The sequence below is a fragment of the Athene noctua genome, chromosome 4 (assembly GCF_965140245.1).
Source record: "Athene noctua chromosome 4, bAthNoc1.hap1.1, whole genome shotgun sequence".
Lineage (NCBI taxonomy): Eukaryota > Metazoa > Chordata > Aves > Strigiformes > Strigidae > Athene > Athene noctua.
The window spans coordinates 34,838,228-34,861,729 of record NC_134040.1 but is presented as its reverse complement, the minus strand read 5'-3'; the positions used below and the strand labels follow the sequence as shown (position 1 = coordinate 34,861,729).

At 53.4% G+C, this 23,502-nt stretch overlaps 2 protein-coding genes across 2 annotated transcripts; both read right to left on the bottom strand.

Moving 5' to 3' along the window:
• Positions 1–4,893: 4,893 nt before the first annotated feature.
• LOC141959909 (acrosin-like) lies at positions 4,894–14,325 on the bottom strand. Its single transcript, XM_074904289.1, has 5 exons — positions 14,297–14,325; positions 6,486–6,686; positions 5,886–6,151; positions 5,457–5,602; positions 4,894–5,253 (listed from the first exon to the last, which is right to left on the bottom strand). Exons 1-5 carry the CDS (start codon positions 14,323–14,325, stop codon positions 4,894–4,896), a joined length of 1,002 nt encoding a protein of 333 aa, XP_074760390.1.
• On the bottom strand, positions 14,322–23,339 carry LOC141959908 (acrosin-like). The gene is made up of 5 exons (XM_074904288.1): positions 23,332–23,339; positions 15,914–16,114; positions 15,314–15,579; positions 14,885–15,030; positions 14,322–14,681 (listed from the first exon to the last, which is right to left on the bottom strand). Exons 1-5 carry the CDS (start codon positions 23,337–23,339, stop codon positions 14,322–14,324), a joined length of 981 nt encoding a protein of 326 aa, XP_074760389.1.
• Positions 23,340–23,502: the final 163 nt, after the last annotated feature.

The window sequence follows — 23,502 nt, the reverse complement described above, 5'->3', positions numbered from 1 at the left end:
TAGCAGCCTGAGATCAGTTTTAATTGTGGTTCTCAGCATTACAGATCTTTCTTGCTGTTGTTTATCTCTACCAGAGAAATACCCTATCCTAAAAAAATGCACATTTTGGACCTGTAATATATAAAGGAAAGAAAACATGTCTCTTATGTATTGTTTTGCCTGGAAGAATCTAGATGGAAAGGTAAGAGCACAAGGTGCCTCCAGTTCAGGGGCTCAGCCATGGGGGCCTCGGGTGCTGCCCGTTTCCACCCCGTTACAGCCCGCCCTCCCCCTCCTTGGCACTGGGAAACAAACAGAGCTGATTGTGGTCGTAGCACCGACACAAGGGGCACGGAAGCAGGTTCATGACCACAAGCCCATTCCCAGCCTGGCTGTCAGGTAGAATTGCTCGTTTGGAATCCATAAAGCCTGGCCCATCCACTGAGTGACACCCGGGGGCAGTGGGGGGGCAGAACCCAGCCAAGGGCTTTGTGCTCAGGGAGCTCGGCTCTTCCTGTGCTGGATGTGGGGGGAAGGGTATGGGAATCACCCCCGAGCCAAGCACGAGCTGTGAGCATGCTACCTACGCTCTGGCATCCCGTAACCCTAAGACCCCATAACCCTAGCACCCAACACCACTATCTCTCCCTAAAACTAGTGTAGCACAACCCTCGAAAACCCTTACCCCAGCACTGCATAACCCCGGCACCCCAACTACCGCGAAGCCCCAAGAACCAAGGCGGTCAGCAGCTGCTACCCCTGAGCAGCCAAGAAGCCCCGTTTTCATTGGGTGGGGGCACCTGCCCCAGCCATCAGCACTGGTGGGGGCCAATCGGGTGTCACCACCAGGGTCTGACAGCTTCTGACCAGCAGACCCGCTGCTGGTGTCCTTGCTCACCCAGCCGGGACGCTGCTATTGAGCCTGTTTTTCTCATGACACGGCTCACCTGGGATATGTGAGCGTACAAGGCACAGACAACTGCCTTTTGCAGCTGAACGTGACCATTGCAGCATCTACCGTCATGGCTACAGAGCTCAGGGGGCAACAGCTTTCCTCTACAAGTGTGCAAGATTCCCAGTAGTTGCACATTTCAGCACCAGGAGAAAACCATCTGGGCCAAAAAGCTTTTTGGTGAAGAAAAGGGTAGAAAAAAGACCCTTCCTATAATAGCCAATATCCTGACAGAGACGCAATTTTTGGTTTTCAGAAAGAAGCTTCACTCTGCACCCAGGTAAAAGTCAGCTGAAACTGGTACCTGCCGGCCTTCTGTCTTTCCTCCAATTGAAAAATTGCGATGATGAACAAGGCAGCCTGCTGAGTTCCTAACCAGACCAATACTAACAAAGGATGGCATTCCCAAACAGGGAGAGAGCTGTAATCTGCCTTCATAATAAAAGCTGTGGAGAAAGTCACAAAGCATCCCTCATTCTGCAAGTCAATTTCTTGACTATTTTCTCACTCCTGCTGTTGTAACTGTAAACTGCTTCAAAATAACACTTAAAATTCTTAACTTTTCATACCAGCAAGTTCTTGGTGCCATCAGAGAAACATTGTGCTGAGAAGGCATTATAAACATACAGCAATATTTACATGTATACATTTTGTCTTCCCTTTAAGTTATTTTGTAATTTCGAACCTTAGTGGAAGGATTTTTACTTTTATCTTGATCAGATATCTGAGTGCCAGCCCTCTGCTACAGATGCAGCAGAAGTATTCAAGCTGTTTCAGCACCAAATTAAACTTTCATTTTCCACTTAGCTGTTTTTTTGTTTGATTGTTTGTTTGTTTGTTTGTTTGTTTTTTCCCCTTCCTCTTAATTTTTCTATTTAAACAGTTTAAGTGTATGCTTACTTGGGGAAAAACAGTGCTATCCTTCTCCTGCTATGATAAGCTACTGATTTGAAGGGCAGAAAGCCGAGACCCCCAAGAAGCTATTTAGAAGAGAGGGAAGAATTTGAGAGTCATACCTTGGATGTTCTTTGGCTGTTCAAAGCTGAGGAGGGGGAAGAAGACCTACAGGGAACTCAAGGGAAGCACAAGAGAGCATCTGGTAACATACAATGTGACGGGGCCGTAAGAAAGCGCTACACTGCCGTGTGACAGCAAAAGTGTTTTCAGGAACTGTAGAGGAGAGTTAATGCCACTGACAAGAGCACAGCTCGTCTGATGTGGTGGCCCTGCTGGTCCTTCACGTACCGGAAAGGTGAACTGGCCCTGAAAGAACTCGCAAGGAGAACTGCGGGGCTGGCTGGGACATGGGAGATGGATGTGCGTGCTGACGTCAGGAGCGCTTGATTTCCTGGGGCTAGAAAAGCAAGCAGGAGAAGAGTGGGGTGACTCCCATAAAGGCAGAAGAGGGAAATAACACTTAGGGAGAACAGATACCAAGATTGAAGGGTATGAGCACCAGAAAAAAAGGTGTACTGCCTGGTCCTGAGTAACTTTAAGCTGCAAACTGGAAGAAAACTCTTCAATGCTTAGAAGATTTAGGTTCTTCTAAACCTTCCAAGGGAAATAAAAAGAATTTCTCACTTGAAAAAAAAAGGAAAATGCTTACCTCAACACCAAACTCAAACTTGACAACAGGTACATACATACGTATCTTCAAGTGCCTGTAAAGGAGCAGATAACTGGGTAAGAAAAAATTCTTTGCTACTTCCATGGTTTTCCTAAACTGTAATAAACTCATTTACTCGTTCTGTCTTCTCTAAGAGAACCAAGAGAACTTCTACCATCCGTAGATGGCTACCTTTACTCGTTACCAAGACTCCAACTAGCTAGAGCACGCCTGTTACTCAAGGACAAAAGCATAATATTTTGCTGAACATTGTAGTTCTTGGTAGATTTTCACAGTGAACTGCTTTGTTTTGATGAACACAGAGGAGTCCTTGGTAAAATTCCACAGAACAGGCTGGGCAAGCAGGATTCTTAGCAATATTAAAAAATGATGATGAGTAATACCAGAACTTGCTATAAGGAAGTAAATAAGTTGCTAAGCCGTTTTCTATAAGTAAATAAGTAAATAAATCTCTCTCAAAACAAGCAATCATTTCTCTGTGTCATCTGGGAGGAACCTTGGGCAGATCCCAGAGAAGAGAGCATCCTTTCAGGGAGAAAAACCTCTTGGGTATCTTCCTTGGAGGAGTCTGGGGGTGCTACTCAGGACTAGCTGCCCTAAAGCAGAGGTGGAAAGGATCCAGGACACGCCTGGGAGGAGTCTTGTGTGTATCCTGGAGCAAAAATCTTCCTTTACAGGAGAAAACACACCTCAGGTGTCTTCCTTGTGGAGTCTGGGGCTGCTAACTGACATCACATGTCTTTAAGAGAGAGGTCAGAGGAGACAAGGAGCTGCCTGTGAGTTGCCCTTGGTGCATCCTGGAGGTGGCAGCTTTTGCCAAAAGATAACATGTATTTCAGGTGGCTTCCTTGGAGGAGTTGGTTGCTACCTGGGATCTCAGGTCCCTGAAGCAGGGCACAAGACAGTCTGGGACATGTCTGGGAGGAATCTGGGGCACATCCCAGAGAAGAGAGTGTCCGTTCAGGGTGAAAAACCTCTTGGGTGTCTCACCTGGAGGAGTCTGGGGCTGCTACCCAGGATTAGGCCTCTCTAAATCAGGGGTCAGAAGACTTCAGGACATGCCTGGAAAGAATCTTGGCTTTGAAATGCCTGTTGCATTTAATGTGACAAATAAATTTGGTAAGAGATGAATCCCCTTGCGTTCTAGTCAGTCCCCAGAGATTAGAGGGGCTGGGGGTCTGGGCTTGTCTCTTCATAGGTATGTCAGTTATTGCCGTGACTAGCGTCCTGACAGCAGCCGCACGAACAGCCCTTGTGCTGTAGGGCCCGTTCATTCAAGAGAAGCCGTCAGGGTCACCAACAGCACGGTTTATTCTTATGCAACGTCTACAGATTCTTTGGGATTGCCTTCGGTATATGCACAGGCTGCAGGTTGGCTGTAGAGCACTACCCACAAAAATCGATTGCCATCACACACAGTTGCCAGGTAATCCCTCGGCGTAGCCGAGGGCCCAAGCCTTACCAAAAGGTGTCCCTTCTGGGGCGGGGGTGCGAGGAGCACAGACCCGTCGGTCTGTGCCTCCGGTGTGGGTTGGGATTTTCATCCCTCCGAGTTAAGATCCATCTCGGGCTAGTACTTAGCCAAGTGTGTATGTGTGAGTGGGTGGGACTGTGGTCAAGTCACACTTCCTAACAGCAGAGTTCAGTGCAAAGCGCAGTTTCTGCTCATTAGCATCAACGTACCAGCATCCAGGTGCTACACGGCTCTTCAGCAGCCGTTGTTGATAATGCATGACTAATACCGTAGACGCCAGAGAATTTATTTACAGGTGAAAGAGTTCTTGAAAACGTGTGGTGTTTGGGACAGTGTAAAAGAGCGTCTGCATGTCAAGCTCCTTACCCAGTCATCGCTGCAGACCGTGGGTCTTTCCAGATCTGTGTCTCCTGTGCCATGACAGAGCCCAGTTTCAAGTTCACTGGTGCATTGTGCACACACACAAGGATCCCACCAGTAGCCGGCGTAAGACCCTTTGCGTTTCCAACTGCTGTGCCCGAGACCTTGCGCCCCCTCTTTCACCACACCCTCCCCCTCCCCTCTGACCAGCCCATCTGAGTGACTCTCTCCCTTTGTGCCCCACCTGGCTGCCTGCAGCCTCATTTTGCAGGTGCCGGGCACGGGATCCTTGCCTTGCGCAGGAGACTGAATTGGACTGCAGCATGGCCAGCTAGGAAACTTGGCAACTTTATTTGAACAACCAGAATGCTCAACTGGAGCGTTTGTGTGCGTCGGCAGGACCGAGCAGGACTCTGACACTGAGGCTGCCTTTGGATCAGCAGGCAGTGCCCCAGCAGGAGATGGTCGTGGCGCGCTGCTGCGGCTTCAGCTGGGTCCTGCTCATGCTGTTGCTGGAGCCTTTTTCCCCCAGAGGACCTGCAGGAGCTCCTGCAGCAGCTTAAAGAATTTCACCAGCTTCTGGCGTGGAAATGGGCAGGCCGTAAAGCTGCCCGCCTGCGCTGGTGTTGGCGGCGGCCTCTGTAAGGGGGTTGACGTGGCGACGGGCCGTGGCCTTGGAGGAGCCGTTGCTGCTGGGCGCAGCCCCATCTGGACCAGGATCCAGTCATAAAAGTGCTGCGTGGAGGTGTAGACTCCGGGCCGCTTTGCTCTTGCGCAGCCTCTCCCCCAGCTGGTCACCCCAACAAGCCAGAAGTACTCAGCGTTGTTATCCTGGCAGACGAGAGGCCCACCGCTGTCACCCTGCAGCAGAGGAGGGAGGGAGGGAGGGGTCAGGTGGTGTCGGGTGGCCGCTGGCAGCACCAGGCCTGGCTCCTTCTCTCCCACGGCACCTGCCAGGGCTGTGTGCGCTGCGCAGAGAGGCTCTGCTCAGTGCTGGCGCCTGCAGAACCTTGCCAGGGAGAGGGTAGTGAGCCTGTGGGGTAGGGCGCTCTCTCATCTCCTACCTGGCAGGTGTCGATGCCGCCCCACGGGTAGCCAGCGCAGAGGTTGTGGGGGTGGACGGCCCCTGCGTACCACCGGCTGCTGTTGCAGAGGTGGACGTTGATGAGGGGGACCTTGGCCTCCTGCAGGACATCCGTCGGGCCTCCAGCTGTGAGCACAGAAAGGAATTAGCACCCAGCTGGTCGGTGCCCGGTCTCCTGCCCTGCCTGGGTGAACCACTCCCTTCCCTGGGGCTTGGCTTTGCAGCGTGACAGGCGCTGCCCCGGCGCTGCCCTTCTGCCTGGCCTCGGGCCCTGGGCCAGGCCCATCTCTCTACGGGCACACGTCCCCGCAGTCGCGCTCTGGCTCTCGTCCCTGCTGTCAGGAAGCCCAGCCCACCTCCCCCGTGTGCCGAGCTCGCACTCAGGACACGAGCACTCTTGGGAACTCACCTCTCGCCATCGTGGACCCCCAGCCACTGACGTAGCAGTTGGTCAGCTCTGACACCCGCAGCGAGGCGTCGGGCACGCAGGCCAGCTGTACGTGGTAGCCGCACTGCACAGGCTGGTCCAGCTCCAGCAGCGCAATGTCGTTCCTCTCCCAGACGCTGCTGTAGTCTTCGTGCACCACCAGGCGCTTAATATTGCGCACTTGGGTGTCCGGGCCCAGCTGAGTCAAGTGGGTGGCCCCGATCACTACGCGCCACGCGTTGACGTGCCTGGAAGGCAGATGGGGAGAGGGCTCAGAGGGAGCCATGTGCCGCAGCAGCCCAGCAGTCCCCTGCCCTCTGCTTCACACGGGGCAGAGGAAAGCAGCGCTGCAGAGGCTCAGACTGCCCTAGCATGCCTCGGGCTCAAGGCGTGTCGAGCTGGAGGCTGTAGGAAGCCGTGGCGGGAGCCCAGCCCTCTCCTGAGCAGCCTCTCAGCCGGGCTCTGCAGTGCCCAGGCACTGGGCGTACCGCAAGGAACGGGGATGGGAGGAGCCCGTGCTGCTGCTGGTCGCGGGGCACCCGCGAACTCTGGGGGGATATCCCCGTTCCTGACCCTCCTTACCTGGCCTTGACGAAGCAGTGGGCTGCTGTGAGGACCCACCGCGGGCTGATGAGGGAGCCCCCGCATATGTGCCCCGTGCCTGCTCTCCAAGGATCCTGGATGCTGACGATCCAGGGCCAGGCCCCTGCCTGGGCGTCTGTGCCCCCCACGACGCGCGACGTGCCCGGCTGAGCAGCCATGGGCCGGAGCCCGCAGGTCCCCCTGTAACCAGACACTCATCACCGTCCCGCTCGACGGCTCACTGCAGGCCCGGCCGAAGGGCAGCCCTCTGCCCTCCCCACGGGGCGCTGCATGGACAGCCAGGCCAGGGAGCCCCGTGGGGTGGGCACGCGGCCGCCCCCGTTTCTGCTGTAGCCCCGCAGGCGAGTTGTGCCAGCAGCCCGGGTGCTGCAAGGAGCCGAGGCTCCCGCGTGGGGCTGGGGAAGCTGTGCTGTGGCCACGGGGACAAGCGGGCACCCTCCAGGGAACACCATCAGGGCGCCCAAGCTCCCTCCCAGGGCCTCGGCCACTTACCCACAGCTGTCCCAGGCGCCATTCACAGGCCGGCACAGGGCCAGCAGGATGAGGAAGGGAAGGAAAGGCATTCTTGCCAGAGGCACGTGCCAGCTGCCAGAACCGAGGGCTTGTTGCCACCGGTGCGGCAGCCGATGACGCACTGCCCGCAGGCCTGGCGTTGCCCACAGTGCCCTCGGCAACGGGGCTGATGTCACAATGTCGCTGGTTCCGGGGGCTGGGCACGGTGGTCTCTAGGGTTACAGGGCCACAACACGGGGATTTCCAAGCAGGAGGGGAGGCAAACGCTGGGGTCGGACACCCCCGAGAGAGCCCCGCTGCATGCTCTGCTTGTGGGACGGGCTGTGCAGGCCCCGTGGCAGGCAGCAGCGCCCGGCCCCCAGCACTGCCTGCCAGTGGCGAGCAGGAAAAAGCCCAGTGTGGCACCACAGCCTCTTTGGGGGGTTCACTGCCCCCCGCTGCGCTACGCAGCCCTTTGCCACCAGGTCCTTCCCAACAAACGTACACCGGACAACGTGACTACTACAGGCAGCAGGCGCGTTTGGGTGTTGCAGAGCCCATCTGGTTACAGCCGCGGCAGGCAAGCAGAGATGTGCGAGCCCAATAAACCCAGCAGAGCCGACCAGTGTCACCCTTCCTGCACAAAGCGCTGTGCGGCACAGACGCAGCACTGTCCACGCTGGCCGCATCAGTCCCAGCAAAGCCCTCTGGCAGGCTGCCTGTCCTTGCTCTCTGTGCGTTCTGTTGCTGTTCTGGTCCAGCACCCACAAGGGCGATTGTGGCACCTGGTACGCGTGGCCGAGGACAGGCAACTGCAAGCCCTGAACAGAGAAGGCTGCTCCTGCTCTCGGCCCCACATGCCATTCTCCATGGCTTTGGGAAACCCTGGAGCGGCCTCAGCTCTGCCTTCTGCAGCTGTATGGCGGAGCCGTGCTCACGTGCGGGCGTGCAGGGCAGTCACGGGAGGGAAGCAGGGGATGTGCTCAGAGCAGGCAGAAGGCGGCCTGAGAGAAGGCATCTTGTCTTCTGTGGATACTCTGCTCCTGCAGCACCAGATTTTGCAGGTGGTTAAGGGAGAATGGTGTGGGAGATGGCCACACTTCACAGATAACTGAAGGAAGAGATGGGGTCATTTTAGGGAGAGGAATCTGGCAGGGACAGCAGTACCTAGGAAACCACATGAGGAATGCCATGGAAGTCCAAGGTGACCTCGCTAACAGCACCTGAAACAGCAAATCTGTTCACAGATGTTGTAAACCTGGGAGCAGGTGGGAAAAACAACCCGGGGTGGGTCCCTTGTGTGAGAGGAGATAAGGGCGGAGAAAAGGAGGACTTGAGGAAGATGAGGCAGGGGGATGAAGCTTTGGGCGGTCCCGGCCGGCGGAGGCGCGGGGGGCGGTGGGGTCACGGGTTGGCAGCACGGGGCACTCTGTGGGGAGCTGCCGTGGGCCGGAGGGGTTGTGGAACGTGGGTGTCACACCAGGTGTCTGAAGCACAAGGTGCCTCCAGTTCAGGGGCTCAGCCATGGGGGCCTCGGGTGCTGCCCGTTTCCACCCCGTTACAGCCCGCCCTCCCCCTCCTTGGCACTGGGAAACAAAGAGAGCTGATTGTGGTCGTAGCACCGACACAAGGGGCACGGAAGCAGGTTCATGACCACAAGCCCATTCCCAGCCTGGCTGTCAGGTAGAATTGCTCGTTTGGAATCCATAAAGCCTGGCCCATCCACTGAGTGACACCTGGGGGCAGTGGGGGGGCAGAACCCAGCCAAGGGCTTTGTGCTCAGGGAGCTCGGCTCTTCCTGTGCTGGATGTGGGGGGAAGGGTATGGGAATCACCCCCGAGCCAAGCACGAGCTGTGAGCATGCTACCTACGCTCTGGCATCCCGTAACCCTAAGACCCCATAACCCTAGCACCCAACACCACTATCTCTCCCTAAAACTAGTGTAGCACAACCCTCGAAAACCCTTACCCCAGCACTGCATAACCCCGGCACCCCAACTACCGCGAAGCCCCAAGAACCAAGGCGGTCAGCAGCTGCTACCCCTGAGCAGCCAAGAAGCCCCGTTTTCATTGGGTCTGTCCATCTAAAACTCTGCCCTGTAATTCAGGGTAGAATTGAATGTTGTCGACATAAATCTTAGATGAAGTGTTACTTTTTCCTGCAAATTAAAATAAACAATAGATCTTGCCATTTGGAAAACAAACAAACAAACAAACATAACCCCAAAACCAACAAAGCAAAAACAACCCAAGAAGAACTTGTTCACAAGAGCAGAAGCCAAAGCATTTGGATAGAGTGGACATGTCCTTGCTACCAGCATTGTCCAGGAAAGCCCACCAAGAAATCCCAGCCGGTTGGAGTAAATGCCATGCCCTAGAGCAGATAGACTGGAGCCAGCCTGTAGTCTTTCAATACCCAAGGATACTGCTTCAAATCTGCAGCACCAACTTCACAATCTACAGAAAACTCAGTACACTTCAGGCCTCAAAGTCAGTTGTTATTGCAGTGCAATGAGGCCAAAACTGTTGGTCCTTAACAGTGATGAGAAAAAGAATCCTTACCACACCACTTGTCAAAATACCGCTACTCTGAAATTTGCCTACACTGCTACAGCTCCTGCTTCACTCCAACTTCCCTTAAGAAAAAACCCCTGCCATTCTTCTAGCGCTTGCTCTAGCCACATGCGCAAGCAATACTTTCCTACTCCTTACGTACCAAGCTTTTATACTTGGCTTTTTTACCATCTGTAGTCAGGTTCCTGATAAGCAGTAAAGCACCTTGTCTTGGAGGCACTCCCCTCTTCTCCCCACTCTACCCCCATTAAAAAACACACCCACGCTACCCCATGGACAGACCTTGAACCTAAACTGAAAACCAGGGTTTTGTTTCAAAACTGTCACTGAAATGGCTGTCCAGAGCTGAAGTACTTCTCACGGTCTTCTTTTTTCAGCATGAGGTCCCTCTGAAAAGCTTAAAGATTATGAACAATCAGTCACCTCACTCACGTTTTGCCCACAGTTTAATCCCACAGAGCGTGAGCCGCAAGTTCTCTTCATCTGACGCTAGATGTAGCATTTCCTCAGTAACTCTAAGAAAAAAAGTTGAAGTACGCAAGTTCCTAGGAACAGGTACAGGTCTGGTTTGTGCTACGCTCTATCAACAGCTTACAAGTGATCATTCAAATCTACGAAAACAAGTTTGGATCACTCGCTTTGTAGTAGCTTGAAAATGATAGATTACACATAACATTCGGTATCCCTTCAGGTAACCAACCGGTGCCCTCAAGAGCTTTGTCACAGTTTATAGACTACGCCAACCATTTTTCGTAAGGCCTTTCTAGAGGATTCCGAAAGCCAGGTTTCTTTCAACAGCCAGGAACAATTAAACCAGTCACTGTTAAACAGTGAGCAAGTTAGGCTTCGGGTATTTTAAATACCTTTCTTTTTCTAACGCACTACCACACATTCTTCTCTATCAAGTGTTCCACCTACTCTTCTGAAGCAGTCTCTGTGGCAGACTGGAACAATGCACACCCCCTGATCCAAGAAACATGAAAGACAGGTCTATCTAAACACACAACTTCTTGAAACGTCTCAATGTAAGCCCACTCGCCACCTCCTCAGATCTCAAGGACGCAGGAGATCAGTGCAGGCACCTTGTACAGAAACTGGACTTGTGTAATGTGCATTCTAGACCAATTTCAGTTACACTTTCCTTTTAAATAAGATGCGTAAACATGCTCACCATTTCAGCTCAGTGTGCATCTCGTATCCAGGCTTCTCAGATGCCAGTCATCTGAGATCAAGATTGTCAGAAACAGTTTGCACACGCAGTCTCGCACACACCAGATCCATCTCAAGAGGGAAAAAGGTGCCAGCCGTGAGTTAGAATGCTGCACTGTTTGTGAACAGCACACCAGTGGGGGACCAACTTAGCCAAGTCTAAAAAGAGTGGTTAACATTTGTATTTAGAGCTATGGGACTATAGACACATCTCCCAAGAGATTTATTTGCCAAAAAAAATCAAGAAAATTGCCTGAAGTTCCAGATTTTCTTGACAAAACCGTCACTGTATCACCCCTTTCTTTTTAAGCTAGGGAAAGGAAGTCGAACAGACTACTCTGAACTTAGAATTTCCATTAAAAGGGAACTTAAAATTCACCACGGAATTAAGAGAGCTGAGTTCCATCTCCTCAGCTGTACCTCAGCAAAGGAGAGAGCTTTTTCTCTAGGCAGTAAGCCCTTTTTGATCCTGAAGCGTCTGGTTCATAGTACAGTCCGAGGCAAGAAAGTTATTCTGTGAAGGTCTGCACCAGACAAAGGCCACAAGAAGGTCACGGAATAAGTGTCTTGGTGAGAGTGATACCAAGCAGTGACTTGCTTAGGTACCGCAGCACGCAGGTCTCCATTCACTGTACAAGATGTGCTCCAGCTCCAGGGATTCCTGCAGCTGACAAACCCCAGGCAGGAGCCACAGGAGTACGTTTCCGTTTCATTTTCCAGATTGTCTGTCTCATGACCACCTCACTTCTGATTCGCCACAAAGCATTTAGTCTGCTGACATGATTCACACAGTGAACGACACCACACCCATCCCTCTGGAGAAAGGCAGCTTGTCAGAGCTGGGAGGAGTCAGCAAGGGCACTGCCTCTCCTCCCACTCTGCCCAGTCCTTGTGAGAGAAGTGCTGTTCAAGCAGGCTGCCCTGCTCTACAGCACAGGTTTAGAAAGGGATGTCCCTGACGTTCTCATGCCTGCCAGGCTTCCTGGGAGCTTATTTTCCTATAAGCTCCCATTTTACTGCAGCGTCTCCTCCTGGGACAGGCCGTGGTCAGGCTATTTAATTACAGTTTCCTCTAAGGTACCAGTAACCTGGTAAAATAGCATGGTCACAGGTCCCTGCAGAAGTTAATCTATTCCAAAGCAAGAAAAAAGATTTTCTCCCTTGAAAAAAAAAAGCAAAATGCTTACCTCGACACCAAACTCAAACTTGACAACAGGTACATACATATGTATCTTCAAGTGCCTGTAAAGGAGCAGATAACTGGGTAAGAAAAAATTCTTTGCTACTTCCATGGTTTTCCTAAACTGTAATAAGCTCATTTACTCGTTCTGTCTTCTCTAAGAGAACCAAGAGAACTTCTACCATCCGTAGATGGCTACCTTTACTCATTACCAAGACTCCCAACTAGCTAGAGCACACCTGTTACTCAAGGACAAAAGCATAATATTTTGCTGAACATTGTAGTTCTTGGTAGATTTTCACAGTGAACTGCTTTGTTTTGGTGAACACAGAGGAGTCCTTGGTAAAATTCCACAGAACAGGCTGGGCAAGCAGGATTCTTAGCAATATTAAAAAATGATGATGAGTAATACCAGAACTTGCTATAAGGAAGTAAATAAGTTGCTAAGCCGTTTTCTATAAGTAAATAAGTAAATAAATCTCAAAACAAGCAATCATTTCTCTGTGTCATCTGGGAGGGACCTTGGGCAGATCCCAGAGAAGAGAGCATCCTTTCAGGGAGAAAAACCTCTTGGGTATCTTCCTTGGAGGAGTCTGGGGGTGCTACTCAGGACTAGCTGCCCTAAAGCAGAGGTGGAAAGGATCCAGGACACGCCTGGGAGGAGTCTTGTGTGTATCCTGGAGCAAAAATCTTCCTTTACAGGAGAAAACACACCTCAGGTGTCTTCCTTGTGGAGTCTGGGGCTGCTAACTGACATCACATGTCTTTAAGAGAGAGGTCAGAGGAGACAAGGAGCTGCCTGTGAGTTGCCCTTGGTGCATCCTGGAGGTGGCAGCTTTTGCCAAAAGATAACATGTATTTCAGGTGGCTTCCTTGGAGGAGTTGGTTGCTACCTGGGATCTCAGGTCCCTGAAGCAGGGCACAAGACAGTCTGGGACATGTCTGGGAGGAATCTGGGGCACATCCCAGAGAAGAGAGTGTCCGTTCAGGGTGAAAAACCTCTTGGGTGTCTCACCTGGAGGAGTCTGGGGCTGCTACCCAGGATTAGGCCTCTCTAAATCAGGGGTCAGAAGACTTCAGGACATGCCTGGAAAGAATCTTGGCTTTGAAATGCCTGTTGCATTTAATGTGACAAATAAATTTGGTAAGAGATGAATCCCCTTGCGTTCTAGTCAGTCCCCAGAGATTAGAGGGGCTGGGGGTCTGGGCTTGTCTCTTCATAGGTATGTCAGTTATTGCCGTGACTAGCGTCCTGACAGCAGCCGCACGAACAGCCCTTGTGCTGTAGGGCCCGTTCATTCAAGAGAAGCCGTCAGGGTCACCAACAGCACGGTTTATTCTTATGCAACGTCTACAGATTCTTTGGGATTGCCTTCGGTATATGCACAGGCTGCAGGTTGGCTGTAGAGCACTACCCACAAAAATCGATTGCCATCACACACAGTTGCCAGGTAATCCCTCGGCGTAGCCGAGGGCCCAAGCCTTACCAAAAGGTGTCCCTTCTGGGGCGGGGGTGCGAGGAGCACAGACCCGTCGGTCTGTGCCTCCGGTGTGGGTTGGGATTTTCATCCCTCCGAGTTAAGATCCATCTCGGGCTAGTACTTAGCCAAGTGTGTATGTGTGAGTGGGTGGGACTGTGGTCAAGTCACACTTCCTAACAGCAGAGTTCAGTGCAAAGCGCAGTTTCTGCTCATTAGCATCAACGTACCAGCATCCAGGTGCTACACGGCTCTTCAGCAGCCGTTGTTGATAATGCATGACTAATACCGTAGACGCCAGAGAATTTATTTACAGGTGAAAGAGTTCTTGAAAACGTGTGGTGTTTGGGACAGTGTAAAAGAGCGTCTGCATGTCAAGCTCCTTACCCAGTCATCGCTGCAGACCGTGGGTCTTTCCAGATCTGTGTCTCCTGTGCCATGACAGAGCCCAGTTTCAAGTTCACTGGTGCATTGTGCACACACACAAGGATCCCACCAGTAGCCGGCGTAAGACCCTTTGCGTTTCCAACTGCTGTGCCCGAGACCTTGCGCCCCCTCTTTCACCACACCCTCCCCCTCCCCTCTGACCAGCCCATCTGAGTGACTCTCTCCCTTTGTGCCCCACCTGGCTGCCTGCAGCCTCATTTTGCAGGTGCCGGGCACGGGATCCTTGCCTTGCACAGGAGACTGAATTGGACTGCAGCATGGCCAGCTAGGAAACTTGGCAACTTTATTTGAACAACCAGAATGCTCAACTGGAGCGTTTGTGTGCGTCGGCAGGACCGAGCAGGACTCTGACACTGAGGCTGCCTTTGGATCAGCAGGCAGTGCCCCAGCAGGAGATGGTCGTGGCGCGCTGCTGCGGCTTCAGCTGGGTCCTGCTCATGCTGTTGCTGGAGCCTTTTTCCCCCAGAGGACCTGCAGGAGCTCCTGCAGCAGCTTAAAGAATTTCACCAGCTTCTGGCGTGGAAATGGGCAGGCCGTAAAGCTGCCCGCCTGCGCTGGTGTTGGCGGCGGCCTCTGTAAGGGGGTTGACGTGGCGACGGGCCGTGGCCTTGGAGGAGCCGTTGCTGCTGGGCGCAGCCCCATCTGGACCAGGATCCAGTCATAAAAGTGCTGCGTGGAGGTGTAGACTCCGGGCCGCTTTGCTCTTGCGCAGCCTCTCCCCCAGCTGGTCACCCCAACAAGCCAGAAGTACTCAGCGTTGTTATCCTGGCAGACGAGAGGCCCACCGCTGTCACCCTGCAGCAGAGGAGGGAGGGAGGGAGGGGTCAGGTGGTGTCGGGTGGCCGCTGGCAGCACCAGGCCTGGCTCCTTCTCTCCCACGGCACCTGCCAGGGCTGTGTGCGCTGCGCAGAGAGGCTCTGCTCAGTGCTGGCGCCTGCAGAACCTTGCCAGGGAGAGGGTAGTGAGCCTGTGGGGTAGGGCGCTCTCTCATCTCCTACCTGGCAGGTGTCGATGCCGCCCCACGGGTAGCCAGCGCAGAGGTTGTGGGGGTGGACGGCCCCTGCGTACCACCGGCTGCTGTTGCAGAGGTGGACGTTGATGAGGGGGACCTTGGCCTCCTGCAGGACATCCGTCGGGCCTCCAGCTGTGAGCACAGAAAGGAATTAGCACCCAGCTGGTCGGTGCCCGGTCTCCTGCCCTGCCTGGGTGAACCACTCCCTTCCCTGGGGCTTGGCTTTGCAGCGTGACAGGCGCTGCCCCGGCGCTGCCCTTCTGCCTGGCCTCGGGCCCTGGGCCAGGCCCATCTCTCTACGGGCACACGTCCCCGCAGTCGCGCTCTGGCTCTCGTCCCTGCTGTCAGGAAGCCCAGCCCACCTCCCCCGTGTGCCGAGCTCGCACTCAGGACACGAGCACTCTTGGGAACTCACCTCTCGCCATCGTGGACCCCCAGCCACTGACGTAGCAGTTGGTCAGCTCTGACACCCGCAGCGAGGCGTCGGGCACGCAGGCCAGCTGTACGTGGTAGCCGCACTGCACAGGCTGGTCCAGCTCCAGCAGCGCAATGTCGTTCCTCTCCCAGACGCTGCTGTAGTCTTCGTGCACCACCAGGCGCTTAATATTGCGCACTTGGGTGTCCGGGCCCAGCTGAGTCAAGTGGGTGGCCCCGATCACTACGCGCCACGCGTTGACGTGCCTGGAAGGCAGATGGGGAGAGGGCTCAGAGGGAGCCATGTGCCGCAGCAGCCCAGCAGTCCCCTGCCCTCTGCTTCACACGGGGCAGAGGAAAGCAGCGCTGCAGAGGCTCAGACTGCCCTAGCATGCCTCGGGCTCAAGGCGTGTCGAGCTGGAGGCTGTAGGAAGCCGTGGCGGGAGCCCAGCCCTCTCCTGAGCAGCCTCTCAGCCGGGCTCTGCAGTGCCCAGGCACTGGGCGTACCGCAAGGAACGGGGATGGGAGGAGCCCGTGCTGCTGCTGGTCGCGGGGCACCCGCGAACTCTGGGGGGATATCCCCGTTCCTGACCCTCCTTACCTGGCCTTGACGAAGCAGTGGGCTGCTGTGAGGACCCACCGCGGGCTGATGAGGGAGCCCCCGCATATGTGCCCCGTGCCTGCTCTCCAAGGATCCTGGATGCTGACGATCCAGGGCCAGGCCCCTGCCTGGGCGTCTGTGCCCCCCACGACGCGCGACGTGCCCGGCTGAGCAGCCATGGGCCGGAGCCCGCAGGTCCCCCTGTAACCAGACACTCATCACCGTCCCGCTCGACGGCTCACTGCAGGCCCGGCCGAAGGGCAGCCCTCTGCCCTCCCCACGGGGCGCTGCATGGACAGCCAGGCCAGGGAGCCCCGTGGGGCGGGCGCGCGGCCGCCCCCGTTTCTGCTGTAGCCCCGCAGGCGAGTTGTGCCAGCAGCCCGGGTGCTGCAAGGAGCCGAGGCTCCCGCGTGGGGCTGGGGAAGCTGTGCTGTGGCCACGGGGACAAGCGGGCACCCTCCAGGGAACACCATCAGGGCGCCCAAGCTCCCTCCCAGGGCCTCGGCCACTTACCCACAGCTGTCCCAGGCGCCATTCACAGGCCGGCACAGGGCCAGCAGGATGAGGAAGGGAAGGAAAGGCATTCTTGCCAGAGGCACGTGCCAGCTGCCAGAACCGAGGGCTTGTTGCCACCGGTGCGGCAGCCGATGACGCACTGCCCGCAGGTCTGGCGTTGCCCACAGTGCCCTCGGCAACGGGGCTGATGTCACAATGTCGCTGGTTCCGGGGGCTGGGCACGGTGGTCTCTAGGGTTACAGGGCCACAACACGGGGATTTCCAAGCAGGAGGGGAGGCAGACGCTGGGGTCGGACACCCCCGAGAGAGCCCCGCTGCATGCTCTGCTTGTGGGACGGGCTGTGCAGGCCCCGTGGCAGGCAGCAGCGCCCGGCCCCCAGCACTGCCTGCCAGTGGCGAGCAGGAAAAAGCCCAGTGTGGCACCACAGCCTCTTTGGGGGGTTCACTGCCCCCCGCTGCGCTACGCAGCCCTTTGCCACCAGGTCCTTCCCAACAAACGTACACCGGACAACGTGACTACTACAGGCAGCAGGCGCGTTTGGGTGTTGCAGAGCCCATCTGGTTACAGCCGCGGCAGGCAAGCAGAGATGTGCGAGCCCAATAAACCCAGCAGAGCCGACCAGTGTCACCCTTCCTGCACAAAGCGCTGTGCGGCACAGACGCAGCACTGTCCACGCTGGCCGCATCAGTCCCAGCAAAGCCCTCTGGCAGGCTGCCTGTCCTTGCTCTCTGTGCGTTCTGTTGCTGTTCTGGTCCAGCACCCACAAGGGCGGTTGTGGCACCTGGTACGCGTGGCCGAGGACAGGCAACTGCAAGCCCTGAACAGAGAAGGCTGCTCCTGCTCTCGGCCCCACATGCCATTCTCCATGGCTTTGGGAAACCCTGGAGCGGCCTCAGCTCTGCCTTCTGCAGCTGTATGGCGGAGCCGTGCTCACGTGCGGGCGTGCAGGGCAGTCACGGGAGGGAAGCAGGGGATGTGCTCAGAGCAGGCAGAAGGCGGCCTGAGAGAAGGCATCTTGTCTTCTGTGGATACTCTGCTCCTGCAGCACCAGATTTTGCAGGTGGTTAAGGGAGAATGGTGTGGGAGATGGCCACACTTCACAGATAACTGAAGGAAGAGATGGGGTCATTTTAGGGAGAGGAATCTGGCAGGGACAGCAGTACCTAGGAAACCACATGAGGAATGCCATGGAAGTCCAAGGTGACCTCGCTAACAGCACCTGAAACAGCAAATCTGTTCACAGATGTTGTAAACCTGGGAGCAGGTGGGAAAAACAACCCGGGGTGGGTCCCTTGTGTGAGAGGAGATAAGGGCGGAGAAAAGGAGGACTTGAGGAAGATGAGGCAGGGGGATGAAGCTTTGGGCGGTCCCGGCCGGCGGAGGCGCGGGGGGCGGTGGGGGCACGGGTTGGCAGCACGGGGCACTCTGTGGGGAGCTGCCGTGGGCCGGAGGGGTTGTGGAACGTGGGTGTCACACCAGGTGTCTGAAGCACAAGGTGCCTCCAGTTCAGGGGCTCAGCCATGGGGGCCTCGGGTGCTGCCCGTTTCCACCCCGTTACAGCCCGCCCTCCCCCTCCTTGGCACTGGGAAACAAACAGAGCTGATTGTGGTCGTAGCACCGACACAAGGGGCACGGAAGCAGGTTCATGACCACAAGCCCATTCCCAGCCTGGCTGTCAGGTAGAATTGCTCGTTTGGAATCCATAAAGCCTGGCCCATCCACTGAGTGACACCTGGGGGCAGTGGGGGGGCAGAACCCAGCCAAGGGCTTTGTGCTCAGGGAGCTCGACTCTTCCTGTGCTGGATGTGGGGGGAAGGGTATGGGAATCACCCCCGAGCCAAGCACGAGCTGTGAGCATGCTACCTACGCTCTGGCATCCCGTAACCCTAAGACCCCATAACCCTAGCACCCAACACCACTATCTCTCCCTAAAACTAGTGTAGCACAACCCTCGAAAACCCTTACCCCAGCACTGCATAACCCCGGCACCCCAACTACCGCGAAGCCCCAAGAACCAAGGCGGTCAGCAGCTGCTACCCCTGAGCAGCCAAGAAGCCCCGTTTTCATTGGGTCTGTCCATCTAAAACTCTGCCCTGTAATTCAGGGTAGAATTGAATGTTGTCGACATAAATCTTAGATGAAGTGTTACTTTTTCCTGCAAATTAAAATAAACAATAGATCTTGCCATTTGGAAAACAAACAAACAAACAAACATAACCCCAAAACCAACAAAGCAAAAACAACCCAAGAAGAACTTGTTCACAAGAGCAGAAGCCAAAGCATTTGGATAGAGTGGACATGTCCTTGCTACCAGCATTGTCCAGGAAAGCCCACCAAGAAATCCCAGCCGGTTGGAGTAAATGCCATGCCCTAGAGCAGATAGACTGGAGCCAGCCTGTAGTCTTTCAATACCCAAGGATACTGCTTCAAATCTGCAGCACCAACTTCACAATCTACAGAAAACTCAGTACACTTCAGGCCTCAAAGTCAGTTGTTATTGCAGTGCAATGAGGCCAAAACTGTTGGTCCTTAACAGTGATGAGAAAAAGAATCCTTACCACACCACTTGTCAAAATACCGCTACTCTGAAATTTGCCTACACTGCTACAGCTCCTGCTTCACTCCAACTTCCCTTAAGAAAAAACCCCTGCCATTCTTCTAGCGCTTGCTCTAGCCACATGCGCAAGCAATACTTTCCTACTCCTTACGTACCAAGCTTTTATACTTGGCTTTTTTACCATCTGTAGTCAGGTTCCTGATAAGCAGTAAAGCACCTTGTCTTGGAGGCACTCCCCTCTTCTCCCCACTCTACCCCCATTAAAAAACACACCCACGCTACCCCATGGACAGACCTTGAACCTAAACTGAAAACCAGGGTTTTGTTTCAAAACTGTCACTGAAATGGCTGTCCAGAGCTGAAGTACTTCTCACGGTCTTCTTTTTTCAGCATGAGGTCCCTCTGAAAAGCTTAAAGATTATGAACAATCAGTCACCTCACTCACGTTTTGCCCACAGTTTAATCCCACAGAGCGTGAGCCGCAAGTTCTCTTCATCTGACGCTAGATGTAGCATTTCCTCAGTAACTCTAAGAAAAAAAGTTGAAGTACGCAAGTTCCTAGGAACAGGTACAGGTCTGGTTTGTGCTACGCTCTATCAACAGCTTACAAGTGATCATTCAAATCTACGAAAACAAGTTTGGATCACTCGCTTTGTAGTAGCTTGAAAATGATAGATTACACATAACATTCGGTATCCCTTCAGGTAACCAACCGGTGCCCTCAAGAGCTTTGTCACAGTTTATAGACTACGCCAACCATTTTTCGTAAGGCCTTTCTAGAGGATTCCGAAAGCCAGGTTTCTTTCAACAGCCAGGAACAATTAAACCAGTCACTGTTAAACAGTGAGCAAGTTAGGCTTCGGGTATTTTAAATACCTTTCTTTTTCTAACGCACTACCACACATTCTTCTCTATCAAGTGTTCCACCTACTCTTCTGAAGCAGTCTCTGTGGCAGACTGGAACAATGCACACCCCCTGATCCAAGAAACATGAAAGACAGGTCTATCTAAACACACAACTTCTTGAAACGTCTCAATGTAAGCCCACTCGCCACCTCCTCAGATCTCAAGGACGCAGGAGATCAGTGCAGGCACCTTGTACAGAAACTGGACTTGTGTAATGTGCATTCTAGACCAATTTCAGTTACACTTTCCTTTTAAATAAGATGCGTAAACATGCTCACCATTTCAGCTCAGTGTGCATCTCGTATCCAGGCTTCTCAGATGCCAGTCATCTGAGATCAAGATTGTCAGAAACAGTTTGCACACGCAGTCTTGCACACACCAGATCCATCTCAAGAGGGAAAAAGGTGCCAGCCGTGAGTTAGAATGCTGCACTGTTTGTGAACAGCACACCAGTGGGGGACCAACTTAGCCAAGTCTAAAAAGAGTGGTTAACATTTGTATTTAGAGCTATGGGACTATAGACACATCTCCCAAGAGATTTATTTGCCAAAAAAAATCAAGAAAATTGCCTGAAGTTCCAGATTTTCTTGACAAAACCGTCACGGTATCACCCCTTTCTTTTTAAGCTAGGGAAAGGAAGTCGAACAGACTACTCTGAACTTAGAATTTCCATTAAAAGGGAACTTAAAATTCACCACGGAATTAAGAGAGCTGAGTTCCATCTCCTCAGCTGTACCTCAGCAAAGGAGAGAGCTTTTTCTCTAGGCAGTAAGCCCTTTTTGATCCTGAAGCGTCTGGTTCATAGTACAGTCCGAGGCAAGAAAGTTATTCTGTGAAGGTCTGCACCAGACAAAGGCCACAAGAAGGTCACGGAATAAGTGTCTTGGTGAGAGTGATACCAAGCAGTGACTTGCTTAGGTACCGCAGCACGCAGGTCTCCATTCACTGTACAAGATGTGCTCCAGCTCCAGGGATTCCTGCAGCTGACAAACCCCAGGCAGGAGCCACAGGAGTACGTTTCCGTTTCATTTTCCAGATTGTCTGTCTCATGACCACCTCACTTCTGATTCGCCACAAAGCATTTAGTCTGCTGACATGATTCACACAGTGAACGACACCACACCCATCCCTCTGGAGAAAGGCAGCTTGTCAGAGCTGGGAGGAGTCAGCAAGGGCACTGCCTCTCCTCCCACTCTGCCCAGTCCTTGTGAGAGAAGTGCTGTTCAAGCAGGCTGCCCTGCTCTACAGCACAGGTTTAGAAAGGGATGTCCCTGACGTTCTCATGCCTGCCAGGCTTCCTGGGAGCTTATTTTCCTATAAGCTCCCATTTTACTGCAGCGTCTCCTCCTGGGACAGGCCGTGGTCAGGCTATTTAATTACAGTTTCCTCTAAGGTACCAGTAACCTGGTAAAATAGCATGGTCACAGGTCCCTGCAGAAGTTAATCTATTCCAAAGCAAGAAAAAAGATTTTCTCCCTTGAAAAAAAAAAGCAAAATGCTTACCTCGACACCAAACTCAAACTTGACAACAGGTACATACATATGTATCTTCAAGTGCCTGTAAAGGAGCAGATAACTGGGTAAGAAAAAATTCTTTGCTACTTCCATGGTTTTCCTAAACTGTAATAAGCTCATTTACTCGTTCTGTCTTCTCTAAGAGAACCAAGAGAACTTCTACCATCCGTAGATGGCTACCTTTACTCATTACCAAGACTCCCAACTAGCTAGAGCACACCTGTTACTCAAGGACAAAAGCATAATATTTTGCTGAACATTGTAGTTCTTGGTAGATTTTCACAGTGAACTGCTTTGTTTTGGTGAACACAGAGGAGTCCTTGGTAAAATTCCACAGAACAGGCTGGGCAAGCAGGATTCTTAGCAATATTAAAAAATGATGATGAGTAATACCAGAACTTGCTATAAGGAAGTAAATAAGTTGCTAAGCCGTTTTCTATAAGTAAATAAGTAAATAAATCTCAAAACAAGCAATCATTTCTCTGTGTCATCTGGGAGGGACCTTGGGCAGATCCCAGAGAAGAGAGCATCCTTTCAGGGAGAAAAACCTCTTGGGTATCTTCCTTGGAGGAGTCTGGGGGTGCTACTCAGGACTAGCTGCCCTAAAGCAGAGGTGGAAAGGATCCAGGACACGCCTGGGAGGAGTCTTGTGTGTATCCTGGAGCAAAAATCTTCCTTTACAGGAGAAAACACACCTCAGGTGTCTTCCTTGTGGAGTCTGGGGCTGCTAACTGACATCACATGTCTTTAAGAGAGAGGTCAGAGGAGACAAGGAGCTGCCTGTGAGTTGCCCTTGGTGCATCCTGGAGGTGGCAGCTTTTGCCAAAAGATAACATGTATTTCAGGTGGCTTCCTTGGAGGAGTTGGTTGCTACCTGGGATCTCAGGTCCCTGAAGCAGGGCACAAGACAGTCTGGGACATGTCTGGGAGGAATCTGGGGCACATCCCAGAGAAGAGAGTGTCCGTTCAGGGTGAAAAACCTCTTGGGTGTCTCACCTGGAGGAGTCTGGGGCTGCTACCCAGGATTAGGCCTCTCTAAATCAGGGGTCAGAAGACTTCAGGACATGCCTGGAAAGAATCTTGGCTTTGAAATGCCTGTTGCATTTAATGTGACAAATAAATTTGGTAAGAGATGAATCCCCTTGCGTTCTAGTCAGTCCCCAGAGATTAGAGGGGCTGGGGGTCTGGGCTTGTCTCTTCATAGGTATGTCAGTTATTGCCGTGACTAGCGTCCTGACAGCAGCCGCACGAACAGCCCTTGTGCTGTAGGGCCCGTTCATTCAAGAGAAGCCGTCAGGGTCACCAACAGCACGGTTTATTCTTATGCAACGTCTACAGATTCTTTGGGATTGCCTTCGGTATATGCACAGGCTGCAGGTTGGCTGTAGAGCACTACCCACAAAAATCGATTGCCATCACACACAGTTGCCAGGTAATCCCTCGGCGTAGCCAAGGGCCCAAGCCTTACCAAAAGGTGTCCCTTCTGGGGCGGGGGTGCGAGGAGCACAGACCCGTCGGTCTGTGCCTCCGGTGTGGGTTGGGATTTTCATCCCTCCGAGTTAAGATCCATCTCGGGCTAGTACTTAGCCAAGTGTGTATGTGTGAGTGGGTGGGACTGTGGTCAAGCCACACTTCCTAACAGCAGAGTTCAGTGCAAAGCGCAGTTTCTGCTCATTAGCATCAACGTACCAGCATCCAGGTGCTACACGGCTCTTCAGCAGCCGTTGTTGATAATGCATGACTAATACCGTAGACGCCAGAGAATTTATTTACAGGTGAAAGAGTTCTTGAAAACGTGTGGTGTTTGGGACAGTGTAAAAGAGCGTCTGCATGTCAAGCTCCTTACCCAGTCATCGCTGCAGACCGTGGGTCTTTCCAGATCTGTGTCTCCTGTGCCATGACAGAGCCGTTTCAAGTTTTCACTGGTGCATTGTGCACACACACAAGGATCCCACCAGTAGCCGGCGTAAGACCCTTTGCGTTTCCAACTGCTGTGCCCGAGACCTTGCGCCCCCTCTTTCACCACACCCTCCCCCTCCCCTCTGACCAGCCCATCTGAGTGACTCTCTCCCTTTGTGCCCCACCTGGCTGCCT

Excerpts from the sequence above, each read along its gene's own strand:
- LOC141959909 (XM_074904289.1), bottom strand. The coding sequence starts at position 14,325 with ATGAGCAGGACCCAGCTGAAGCCGCAGCA. Across the intron at positions 6,687-14,296 it reads ACCCAGCTGAAGCCGCAGCA|GGGGACCTGCGGGCTCCGGC; the intron begins GCGCGCCACGAC and ends GTCTGGTTACAG. Across the intron at positions 5,603-5,885 it reads GGGGTCCACGATGGCGAGAG|CTGGAGGCCCGACGGATGTC; the intron begins GTGAGTTCCCAA and ends CTGTGCTCACAG.
- LOC141959908 (XM_074904288.1), bottom strand. Across the intron at positions 15,031-15,313 it reads GGGGTCCACGATGGCGAGAG|CTGGAGGCCCGACGGATGTC; the intron begins GTGAGTTCCCAA and ends CTGTGCTCACAG. Across the intron at positions 14,682-14,884 it reads GCGGCATCGACACCTGCCAG|GGTGACAGCGGTGGGCCTCT; the intron begins GTAGGAGATGAG and ends CCTCTGCTGCAG.